General features: G+C 41.9%; 1 protein-coding gene across 1 annotated transcript in view; it reads right to left on the bottom strand.

The window, feature by feature from the left end:
• Positions 1-915: 915 nt before the first annotated feature.
• Positions 916-13,571, bottom strand: part of LOC135488512 (uncharacterized) — a 53,006-nt gene continuing 40,350 nt past the window's right edge. Inside the window, exon 3 of the mRNA XM_064773149.1 lies at positions 916-6,035. Coding sequence (XP_064629219.1) covers positions 5,359-6,035 — 677 coding nt within the window. The 3' untranslated portion in view covers positions 916-5,358. The remainder of the gene's footprint in view (positions 6,036-13,571) is intronic.

Consider the following 13,571-nt stretch of genomic DNA (forward strand, 5'->3'; position numbering starts at 1 on the left):
ATTTTCAATGGGAAGAACCCCATTGCAACTATCAGTTCATTTACATAGATTACAAAGCAAAATCAAGTACACCATCCTTACAGCACTTTCACATGCAATGAAGTAAAATTTCTGTGGTTAGAGCAATCCATTTGACCTTTACCCTTTGACAATCATTTCTAATATCCTCTATCCGCCTCTGGTCGTAAGTCACAAACTGGGTATACTAAAAGGGTGGAGCTGTTGTATTTTTTCCAAACTAGTCCACTGAACCCGTCATCGCCATCAACAGTGTCGTTGAAGCCGGCCTACGATGTGATACTTATTTATGGTACTAGCTGTATTTCCGACGTTTGGCCCCATATTGGCCAAACCGTGAATCACAGTAGGGCTACAACCAAAATCGAAAGACCCCCTTCCTCTAATGATGGTCAATCCCAATTCATTTTCAAGTGCCCATGATGTACTAGAAGCTATAATCTATCATTACTATTGATTGTTGGCTTTGTAAATGAACTCTAACCATCTGAAATTAGACTTGGTAAAACATGTCTACTTCAAGTCATTAAGTGACCATGCCCTTTACGTGAGATATAAAACTGCATTGGGAGATCCGAATGCGATATATGTCAAATCAGACATGACCGCCACCTTTCTCTGCTGTCTCATTCTTTTGGACGACCGGGGTGGTTGTGTCTAAAACCAAGACAAAATATAGCCTCGAACCTGGATTTGGTTCCCCATGGTGAAAGTGCTCTGTCGTCAGCCCTTGTGCCAATGAAGGCGCTGAAGGAATGCTTAAAAAAATTACAGTTTTGGCCTAAAGAAATATGATCCCATTCAGAAGTTTGGGTTTAGGGTCAGAAAGGTTCAAGGCTCAATTATTTAATGCTCAGCTGTTAAAACAATCCACCAAATAAACTAAATTCACAGATAATAGTAGAATGGAATAAACAGGATTATATTCATAAACCACAAGTACTGCTCAAGCCATGACATTGTGCAGGTTGATCAAGGAATTCTATTGGTCAAGGAGAAGAATAACTATTAGTGATTGACAGATATTATGACAGATATTACCTCTTTCACTGAGGACCTTTCCGGCTCCGTCAAGCAAGCGTAATTTGAGGCTACAATGTACTTTAAACAGGAAAATTTCGCGTGCAGGATATTTTCGCATATTACGCGAGGGGTCCAGGTCACGAAAACTTTATGCCGCGAAAATCTTCTGTTTTTAACCTGATTTCATTCAGCAGCGATTCGTGTAATCAGAGTTCATTCCGTGATCAGAAGCCATTGTTTGGTCCCCCAAGCAGCCTATTCGGTAGCTTGGTAGCCTAGTCGCAGGCCTAATTTGCCCCTTTATTCAGTTAATAACTCAATAAGGGACGCCAAACTCAAATTATTGACACAAGTGCTTGCGAAACCATTGTCCTTGTTATGCAATGTGCCGAATTAGGGGAATTCTAAACAGCACCTTTCTGGAAATATTGCCATCGAAAAAATCTGGAAAAAAATGGCCCTTGTCTCGCAAAAATATCCTGTCACGAATAGGCCTATGATCAGCAATTCGTGAAAATTTAACGGCGCGAAATTATTCTGTTCTACAGTATATGGTGTTTAAGCGATAAGCTAGAGAGATTATATCGGTTTACATCCGGGCCTAGAGGATTGTACTACAATTTGCGACGGGTATAAAACGCTACCGGTAGTTATTATAATAGATATTACAATCATACTGAAGTTAGTGTTTATAATTGTTACTGTTATATTATATTTATATACATGTTATATTGCACGAGAAATCCAGACAAAGTTTTTACAAAAAATAATGGAAAGGTATCAGCACAGTAGGCCCAAACTTCCAGGGGGCGCCACTGTCATGTCTGGTTGTGAAGTCTGGGTATCCTCCCCCACTACATAACAGGTAGATTATTTCAATCAAGTGGGTCAACAGTTACATTTGTCTTATATTGTCTGGATTTCTCGTGCAATGGCTCTTAAAAAAGGGCATATTGCCTGAAGTAAATTACCCGCTTTTAATCCTTGTTATTGTCCATAATGATAGATCTGGCAGCACCAGTTCATACTGTGTAAACTGGTGCTGCTATCTATCATTATGGCCCAGAACTGAAATTTAGCATGTCTTCAGATTGGGTGATTTCCTTCAGGTGACATGCCCTTTTAAAATTACTTGACATTACAGCGAGCTGAAGTTGGACCAAAGTCACCTTGGACTCAGTCGGCCTAGTCGGCTGGGCCTTCATAACAGTGGAGACTGCCTGGTTTTGCGAGCAATAAACCAGTTTAGCCTTTTTGGTAAATGCAAAACAGATGATTTAGGTAGCCTGCACCCCACCGAATCCACATTGCTGGATTTGATTGAAAGAATAATGTATTGAAGTCACCCTGAAAAACTATTGTAGGCGGCGGTTCAGTAAGACTAGGAGTGAAAAAATTAGCCAAATAGCGATGCTTTAAAAATACTAATTACTTGCGAATAAGAACCAGCAGCCATTTTTATCCGGGCAGATCCACCAAAGTCATGAAGTATGTAACCACCACCCTTGCCATCCATTCGCAAATAGACTGAGCGAACCAGGCCTACCAATAGTGATTGGATGACAGTCAATCTGTGGTTTCCGCTGTGATGCAATGAGACATGTGTGTGTACTGAATATGGTCAAATCAAATGTTAGGTATTCAAACGAAGCACAATTATTTCACATGATGGGCGGGACTACTTAGGCCTTGCTATGGCTAGGAGAGGTTCTAATCTTATTCACAAGGAATTAAAGTATACATACATGTGGCCTGTTTTGAGAAGGAAAATGTACGTTCACTCACAATGAACATGAGGAAGGATGGCTTTATTGAGGTAAAATACCAAGGCGCACGTATGTCGTGTCAGTCAGAAGTATCGAGGTCGTCTGAAAGTCTAGTTTGGTGCTAGGCATGATTTCTAGTGCAGGCTTGGTGATTAGGTAAGCTGAATTTCTCGGTCTGCAAGCTTCGTCTAAAATAGTCTAAAATATGCCAATAATTGTTGATGTAAGAGGGGCTCACACATGATCGGTTTCCTGCCAAGGCATAAATTGTGTGTTAGAAAGTAAGTGGCAGAAAACTAGTTATTCAATGAAACGTCAACGTGAAAGGTTGTCACTAACTGCAATGACTTCACCTAAGACATACGGGGCTGTTTTTTACTGCAGTTTCTCATGGATTTCTACTGTTATTTGGGGACATATTACAATATGCTACAGCTTCCAGTAATGATTTTTTGTGAAAACTCTAAACCACGAAGGAGCAATATCACTTCGGCGTGAGTCTTTTTTTAGCATCGATGCCGAATTCGGACTCGCTGCGAGTCCGAATTCGGACTCAGAGTCCGAATTTACAAACGTTGATCGTTTCTAAATTCGGCATCCTTCCCAAAAAACGGCCCATCGAGAAGAAACGCTGCACATCTGAAAGTGTCTCATACAATCAATAGATTGCTTTGAATGTTTGCATAAAAATGATGGTTGTAAATTCAAAAGTCTAGGCTGCAATTTTGAGAAAATTTAGTGAAAGTCCTTAAATTCATAGGAATTTGACACGCAAAACGCTTGTCGTGAGACATCTTTGACAATAATGCACACAAATCATTCTAACTTTGTAGGGTGATAGCTGGGAGATTGAGCTATAACATGATAACATTTGTTTTGGGATTATGTAACCCCTAGCAACACCATAGCAACCCAATTGTTTTGCGGTAGAATTGGGACATCTTTGGCATAGATGCATACGAATCATTGAGACTTGGTTGGGTGATAGCCAAGGAGGATACCGCGGTGACGTCACATCACGTGATCCCGACCCATATTAGTGATCGCTATGGCCAATCAGATTCAGTCTACTGACAGCACCAGCACTGAGCACATCTCCACGTCTCACTGTCTGGTGCGCTCCTGTACACAAAAACACCAATAGACATGAAATATTGCAATACCTAGTATGGATTCTTCCTGTGTAAAATAAAATTTACAGAGCAGATTAACTTCCACGAATAAAAAAGACGTTTGGCGTGGCCAAAGTGCGGAAATAATGTCTCCGCTAAAATACACTACGAAATACACTAGGCAATGCACTACGCAATATACAGTAGAGATGCAGTTGAGTTTGTTATTGTTTTGACTTAGAAGCCCGCCCATATCATAATATATTCATGTATTCATGAAGTATGAACTCATTTATGTCCCATACAACTCTAAGAACAGTCAATTTCTCCTTAAATCATCACCGAAACCGCGATATCCGCGGGAAGATTTCGTTCTATTGTCCGAAAATGCATGATCTTACAGGGGCGCTAACTCGACAAATAGAGGGGATCTATGGGGATCTATGCGAGTTTTAGGTCCTACAGGTCGCGAACTTGTAAAATCTGTAAACATGCCTCCAAATCCCATTATGAAAATGAAGAGATTGCCCATATCTGGGAGACTGTTTTGAAACCATCGCTAATTTTGGAAGATCGGTGCCTGGCTATTTGGTTAAAAAAAACCTATTTTTCCCCATCAAAACAGCACTTTTCATTATTCAAATGATAGCTTATTGTCTGAAGACTTATTTCATAGCAGAAAAGTACTAATAACTCTGATCTGATGCGAAAAATCTAACTTTTTGATGACTTGATTTTCCCTTGGTCGTGGATCGAGTTTGTTTACAATATGCAGCGCCATCTTGGAAAAGCCGTGACGTCACCGTGGTATCCTCCTTGGGTGATAGCTTGGAGGCTGGGCTATGATCTGATCACATTCGTTTCTGGATTATGTAACCCCTAGCAACACCATAGCAACACCCACTTTTCTGCGGTATGAGTGGGACATACCGTATACAAATAATTTTAAATTGGTAGGATGATAGCAGGAAGGATGGGCTATCCCATTCGATTTAGGACTTTTGTTGCTAGGGATGACATAACCCAGTATTGACAATGATTGAGATACAGCATACAAACTGGGTTGCTATGGTGTTGCTAGGGATTACATAACCGCAAAATGAGTGGTATCAGATGATAGCCTACCCTCCCTACTATGATCCTACCAAGTGGGAATGAATTGTATGCAGTATTGATGAAGATGTTCCACTTACTACCGCGGAGCAGCATATTCCCTCGGTCCCTTTCGATACTAGAAATTGAATTCTACGAGTCTAAATTCGGACTCCGAGTCCGAATTGGGCATCGATGCTAAAAAAAGACTCACGCCAAAGTGATATTTGATCAGGTCCATTGGTTTTTTATCCACTCATTTCATAAGTGTTCCAAAACTGACTTGGGGAAAATACCCCTGGCCATAGTGCTTTACCTTAAAGCCCATTTAGGCAATATTATCGTGTCTATGTACATGATGTACTAGCAGGACATGTAAATTTTGCTGGACGAAGGTAATTTGGGATTCTTGAAAGTATAACCGTATTCTTTACCACCATTTGTTCCTTATGACGTGAGTGAAAGTGAGTACCCAGCTTAAGGTGCTCCTGATAGTGGTGAATGCCTGAGGATCGTTCATGGAAACCAGATCTGAATTTCACAGCTCGTTCATCAGGACATATGAAGTCACAACTCAGGACACACCAAAGGTAGAATAGAGCATGCCTTTCAAGAATGCCATTAGTTTGCAGACGCATGGGTTGAGTCCTTAAGAGTATGTCATTTACAGAATCATACAGACAAACTGAAAACTGTTTTTTAGAGAGAAGGATGGTAGGGCACAGTCCCGTCTGAGGTTCCTGTACCTTTCGCTTATCAGAATTATACTGCTGATAAAATGAAAATACAATACAAATGGCTGTAGCTTGATTCATTGCACAAAGACCTGCCTTATTTTCACCATACTCCTTTTTGAATTCTAAGGCAATGGAGGAACGATGGCCCAGACAAAACTTCTTTCTTGGAGGTTCATCCTCATTTGTTTCTTCTTCATCTTCACCTTCATCGTCACTAAGGTTTCTTGTAACAATTGGAACTGAACCCACAATAGCATCAATTCGTCCATGAAAAACCTGGTTGCAGCCTGAAAGTGAAAAAAAAAATTCTGTGATGACACACACAAAGAATGAAGACCCATAAAGTGAAATGGTTCATGGACCATATGCTCACAGTCACAGGTGAGCCAAAAAAAGCACATATGATGTACCATTGCTTAGAAGTAGAAGTACATACCCTACCGGTACCATATTTCAGTACCATGTACACTTGGAACTGTCACGCACAGATTTTGCTATGTTGTGAAGACATTTTGTTTCTAATAGCTTGGTATAATATGTACCCGAAATTTGGGTCTAAACGATGCAGCCAGTTATGAGTAATCCGCGTTAAAAGCACGGACCCCACAAACAGCGATTTTTCAATGAGCGCGCCTTGGAATCTTGAGCGTGACGTCATTTGGAGAATTTGGGTCCTGACGTATGGGCGGTTATTACCGCATAAATGGATCTCGCTTAATTTTTATTTTTATTTGTGTTTCTACATATCTCAGCTGAAACAGATCTACCAATAAACAGATCTTCACGACTAAAACACGTTGTTAGCGCTCGTTTTTTAATTTTATATCCTCGATTAAGATCTCCCGCCGTGGTGCAATTGAAAATCACGCGTGTTTAAAAATGCAGGCGCACAACTTTATCTTTTCAACGGATCTCGTGCTACAGATCTTCGTGTATCAGACGTTAGATGGCGCTGCGCTCAGGGCGGGTTCAACCTCGTACCCAGCGCACTCAGTGCGTGACCTTTCCCCTATACCCCCCCCTTCGCCCTCTCCTCAGCGTCCGACACACCGTAGGTCCGACACCCCACACGTCCGGCACTCCATTAGTCTGACAAGAGAGAAATATATTTTTAACTTTTCCCATCAGTCCGGGATCCGACACTCCACAAATCCGACAGTAGGGCATTCATAGGGATTATAATTGTCGGACTTAGGCCTATGGGACGTCGGAGCTATGACATCTTTTTCTTTGATGTCGGACTGGGGTGTCGGACTGATGGGAAAAGTTAAGACATTATTTCTCTCGTCGGACTTGGGGTGTCGGACATATGGTGTGTCGGACTTATGGGGGATATACTTATACATCGGGACAATTGCTTTTAAAGATCATGGGTACGAGGCTAAACCCGCCCCGACAGCAGCGCCACCAAACGTCTTATGCATGAAGATCTGTAGCACGAGATCCGTTGAAAAGATAAAGTTGCACGCCGGTAGTTTTAAACACGCGTGACTTTCAATTGCGCCGCGGCGGGAGATCTTAAGCGCGGATATAAAAAACGAGCCTTAACAACGTGTTTTAGTCGTGAAGATCTGTTTATTGGTAGATCTGTTTCAGCTGAGATATGAAGAAACACAAATAAAAATCTAAATCAAGCGAGATCCATTTATGCGGTAATAACCGCCCATACTGACGTTACGCTGCCAAAGCAGGACGTACATGCAGGTTTTATGCTTGACGGGGCAAAAATACTTTAGTGAACGCGAGTAGGAAGGGAATAGCCACGATGTGCGGTTTCGATTGGCCACGTGACAGGAGAAATAAGGGTAGGCCTATCGGGGATCCCACTTGCTCTTTTCTAGCCTCGGTCACCCAGCCGCTCGATTCGCACCTGAAAGGGGTCGCTCACAAGCGCCTGGGGCAATACTTGAGTTTTGCAAAATGTGAATACTAATAAGACCGTGGATCCGGTCTGGATGCTGATTGGCTGAGGTACACGTGGCTCATTAATGCAGCTCATGAATATTCATGTATAGAGCCAGTTTTCATCAATCCACCTTCGATTCGGTTCACGTGACTGGAAGGAATTTTTTGATTGGTTCAGACTCAAGGCTCTAATGGCGGACGGTTGAAATCGAAGCGAGAGGATTATCTGCAAAACTGGCCTCAAAACCAGATTTTGCAACTTCTGAGTGGATTTCAAGGGGCTAACTGGTAAGTTTCATTATAATTCTTTTATCTTAGAGCGGTCATAGTGTATTTCGTGGCTGATTTGCGCAGAATGAGCTGTAGAAGGCACCGGGTTTTATGTCGACTGCTGATACCCATGATGCCTCAAATTTTTGGGATTTCCTAGTTGTGTGCCAGACGTTATGATTTCATTATAAGTCTGGCGTGAGAGACTAGCTCTTTTCCCCCTTGGAGTTAAGGGTAGTAAGCGTAGCCAGAAGCACACCTAGATATCCAGGCCAATCGATGCATGAAAGGCTTAATGAAATGGCCAGGGCCATTGTGCTCACCTCATGTGGAGGAAAGATGGATAAAGAGCATGGTCTTGTGTCATGTAGTGTTAGGTTTGATGTAGGTCCAAGCAATTACAATTTCCCCAAAATGGCCAATTTACAGTACATTCGACCTCTGTGACCTTGAAAAGTAGGTCAAATCAAAGAAGACCCGGGTGACACATTGAATGGATGTTAGAATTAGATGTACCTATGATATAAAATTGGTGCCAATCGGGCAAGTCATTACTAGGAATAATGGCATTTTGAAGAATTTAGGATTTGGCCCCCTCCCTGGAGGCCAAACGGCAAATCAGATCGCACCAAACTTCGGTACCTGAGATCACCTGACCAAGGGGTACATGTGTACTTAATTTGTGATCAATAGTCATTGCAGTTAAAAAACATGCCATAGTTAGTTACGGCCTGACGGCGAATTTATGCCATTTGACCTCTGTGACCTTGACAAGAAGGTCAAATTAAAAACCTGTGTGACATATACTGTATGGTGGTTAGATGTACCCATGATATCAAATTGGTGGCAATCGGGCAAGAAGTTAAGGAATAATCACATTTTTAAGGTATTTGGATTTTGCCCCCTGGTGGTCAAGTGGTGAATCATATTGGACCAAACTTTGGTCCCTGAGATCACCTGACTAAGGGGTAAATGTGTACCAAATTTGGTATCAATAGTCATTGCAGTTTAGAAACGTGCCATCGTTACATCCTAACGGCTAATTTACACCATTTGACCTCTGTGACCTTGAAAAGGAGGTCAAATCAAAAACCCGGAGGATATATGATGCACCTTTGCTAGAAGTACCTACCATATTTTTTTCAAAATTTCCGGACTACTATTAAGGGAGATATTGCATATTTTCACTTTTAACGTTTGGCCCCCTGGTGGCCAAACCATGAAACGAATCGGACCGAAACTTGGTCTCCCAGGTGTCATTACATAAGGGTACATGTGTACCAAGTTTCAACTCAATAGCTCTAACAGTTACGAAACGTGCCCTGCTAACGGACGACGGACGACGACGACGACGACGACGACGACGACGACGACGACGACGACGACGACGACGACGACGACGACGACGACGGACGACGGACGCCACGGTATGGGATAAGCTCACCTCTGCTAAGAGGTGAGCTAAAAAGCAACCTGATTGGAGGGGTACCATATTCCATACACCTATAGGAATTCCACATTCTGTGATAATACCTCACGAATATTCTTCAGCGCCAACGTTGAAGGTGGCACCACACCTCCGAAACGGCACGGGTGTTTTGCGGGCGGCAGTTAGATCAAAAGTTGACGAAACCTGATTATTGGAAATGAATAACGATTATGGTAACTTTTGGATCAAGATGGTTTATTGTTGCTCACACATGATTGATTTTGACCATATTTTTACTTTTGATAAAAAGAAATTATATCATCCACGTTTATACAATCACAATCTCTTGCATTTCAAAGAATCATCACTGATTACCACTGGGTCAGAATAAAGGCTTATTCCCAAAATAGAGGAGCCCCTCCCCTTTAAGGGGTTAGTGTGAAGTAAAATTGGTCCCGACCTCTTAAACAGGTGTGATCCTGATACTATACATTGAGCTGAAATATCCAATGTTGATTTTTTAGAAATCCGCCGAGTAGTTTACGAATTATAGCGCGCAAACTTACGTGCGCCATTCGGAGAATCTTGCCACGACGTCGTGGCATTTTGACGTCATGGCAAGATTCGTCATGCATTTCTACATGAATGCACAGTGTCCTTGGGATGTAACAAGGACATTTGGCAGGAAAGTTTGTGCGCGTATAACTCAACAAGAGCAACGCAGGGCGTGGCATATGCCCCGGACCTGAATGTTAAATTGGAAGTCCAGAAAAGATGGGCATGTGACTTTCTAAAGCAGGCAAACTTTACTTGCAGGAATTGTTTGTGGTGGTTGAGTGTATGGCCTAAAAATATGTAATCAAGCTGAACATGTTGTTTTTTGCATTTGACCTCCTGATGGCACAATGGTGAGTAATATGATGTGACTATTCAGTGCTCACCAAGATATATGTAGCAACTTTGGGATGAATAGCTTTTAAACTGGTTGCCTAAAAAATAAAATTTCGAAGTGACTTCATAAATTCAAGTATACTTTGACCTCTGTGACATTTAAAGGTAGGTTTAAAGGTCAAAACCTGTAGAATATGTTATGTCCCATCATTAGATGCATCCACCATGGAAATGAATGATAAGGGAGAACATTTCAACGTTCGAATGTATTTCAAATCATGAATCATAGAAGGCCGAAATTTGCTGTATAGGTGAACATCACCTAGAGGTAGGTACATATGTACTAAGTTTGGTGTCAATAGGTTGAGTGGTTGCAAAGGAATAAAACTTTGTAAATTCAAGTATACTTTGACCTCTGTGACCTTGAAAAGCAGGCCAAGGTAAAAACCTGAAGGATATGTTTTGTCCCACCATTAGATGCATCCACCATAACAATTTGGTTGAGCTTCGACCAATATCAAGGGGAAATTGCAAAAAATGTGTTTTCACACCTCGCCCCCTGGTGGCCAAACCATGAATCATACAAGATTGAAACTTGGTGTACAAGTTAACATCACCTAGAGGTACATATGTATCAAGTGTGAGGTCAATAGCTTTAGTGGTAGTGAAGAAATAAAACTTCGTAAATTCAAGTATACTTTGACCTCTGTGACAAAATCCTCGCAAATTCGCGGCAGATTCGCTGCAAATTCGCCGCAGAATCGCTGCAAATAATTTGGACAAAGCCCCAAAGCCCAGGTTTTATCAGGATGTATTTATATGCACATGATCTTCACACTGAATGGGTTATTAGCAGTTCGAGCTCCAACGTGTCAGTTCCTCTTTTGACATGAATACTGTCCTTGATATCACTTTCAGGTGAAATGAGTTTTCAAGGCAGTCACCCATGTCATGTTCTCTATCTTACTGTTATCGAACCTGGAACTTATGTCAGCAGCCAGTAATTCAGACAGCAAGAAATTTTGAAAGCTGTTTTTATAAAATCTATGGCTATCAATTGATGCTGGTGTGTGTCCAGAAATATTGCCAGGTTAGGGTTTGAGTGGTTGATGGGCGCGTGAGATAATCATTACAACTATATCAATCAATCAATCAATCATTTGGGATTTAAGGTGCCTATATCCACAAAAAAAACGTAATCAAAGACACCAGAGAGACCAATCAAAAAAATATAAGCTGCTGGCCATTTTGACAGACTGCTGCCTAGTTAGAGAACAGGAAAGTTTTCAGCTTTCTCTTGAAGACAAGGATACTGCTGCTCGCACGAATTTCCTGTGGTAGCCCATTCCACAGGCGCGGCGCAACACAAGCGAAAGCCCTGTCTCCAGAGGAAGCCATCCTGCTGCGTGGTTGCACCAGCAGCAGTCTGTCCGAGGAACGCAATGATCGGGACGGGTTGTACATTGTTAGAAGATCTTGCAAATAAACTGGCGAGCACCCAAAAATTGAGGGATCTGACATGTCTGAGGGAAAATATGAAGTGCATTGGACACACACTGCAGTGAAATGAGTGAGGGTTGGGGTAAAAAGCCTGAAAATATAGGAATTATCCTTGAAATTGCAAGAAATATAGGAAATATAGGAATATAGGAATTATACCAGCCCCAAGGCCAGAAATATAGGAATTATAGGAAATAGGAATGGTGGGAGCCCTGCATGTTTTCATCATTTACCTTTGGCCCTGTAGTATTATCTAGGTCGTCTTAAGGTCATGTTAACTAACAGTACTTCCTATTTATCCACTTATCTATGACCCTGATGCCCTAACAGGCCCCCTGGTGGCCGAACCATGAATCATATGAGGCCGCATTTCAGTCTCTGATAGTCCAGACCGTTACCATTTTAGGAAACCATTATTATTTCCTGTTTAGGAAAACTGGTGCAAATTTATTTCCAGATAAGGAAACCTCCATGTTTTCCCCACTTATTTTGGTTCTGCCACGGTGGTTTGCCACATTGCCACTGGCATGACTGGTTGTCACTTCTCAAGATCATACTACTGGATCAGTCTCATACTATCTGATCACTGTTACCCTCTGTTACCATTGCCTTTTTGCTCGTTTTATACAAAAGTGTTTTCCTATTCAGGAACTCTTTGGATTGACCTCCATTTTTTTCCATTCCTGGAAAAAGTTTATTTCCAATAACAGGTCCAGGAAACATTACTGGTGCAAGAGCAGAAGTATGCTCTTGATTATTTTTGATATCCAGACTAGGAAAACAATTTCCAAATCAGTAAATAAGTTTCCTATGAAATGGTCCAGGGAGCATGTGCTCACCTGTATCAAAGGACATAAGAGAGGAGCAGTATCAAGCAAGCATATTTTGACTTTTGACATTTGGCCCCCTATTGGCCGAACCGTGAAATGAATGACATCACGATTTGGTGTCTGAGTAGGGGCCACCAAGAGGTACATTCATACTAAGTTTGGGATCTCTGGCTAAAGCGGTTACAAAACGTGCCACCGTTGACTAACTGCGGTGCCGCCAACACACTTTGATCTCTGTGACCTTGAAAATACGGTCAAATCAAAGTATCAAACCGGAGTATATGTGATGTCCCATTGGTAGAAATACCTACCATATTTTTTTCAAATTTTTTGGACTAGTAATAAGAGAGCAATCGCATATTTTCACTTTCGACATTTGGCCCCCTATTGACCAAACCGTGAAATGTATGACATCACGATTTGGTGTATGAGTAGGGGCCAACCAGAGGTACATTTGTTTAAAGTGTGGGATCTCTGGCTAAAGCGGTTACAAAACGTGCCACCATAGACTAACTGCGGTGCTGCCGACACACTATGACCTCTATGACCCTAAAAATTAGGTTAAATCAAAAACCCGGAGGATATGTGATGTCCCATTGGTAGGAGTACCTACCATATTTTTTTCAAATTTTTCGGACCAGGAATAAGGGAGAAAATGCATATTTTCATTTTTTACCTTTGGCCCCCTGGTGGCCAAACCATGATGAATCATATGAGGCCGCGATTCGGTCTCTGAGTAGCGGTCACCTAGGGACACATGTGTACCAAGTTTGAGTTCAGTAGCTTTAGCGGTTACAAAACGTGCCACTATTGTTTAATGACGACGGACGACGACGCCGCGTCATGGTAAAGGCTCACCACAGGTGAGCCAAAAATGGTATCGGTCTGGACTGTCTGAGTAGTGGTCACCTAGGGACACATGTGTACCACGTTTGAGTTCAGTAGCTTTAGCAGTTACAAAACGTGCCACTATTGTTTAATGACGACGGACGACAACG

Source organism: Lineus longissimus, chromosome 5 (assembly GCF_910592395.1).
Source record: "Lineus longissimus chromosome 5, tnLinLong1.2, whole genome shotgun sequence".
In the NCBI taxonomy this organism is placed as follows: domain Eukaryota; kingdom Metazoa; phylum Nemertea; class Pilidiophora; order Heteronemertea; family Lineidae; genus Lineus; species Lineus longissimus.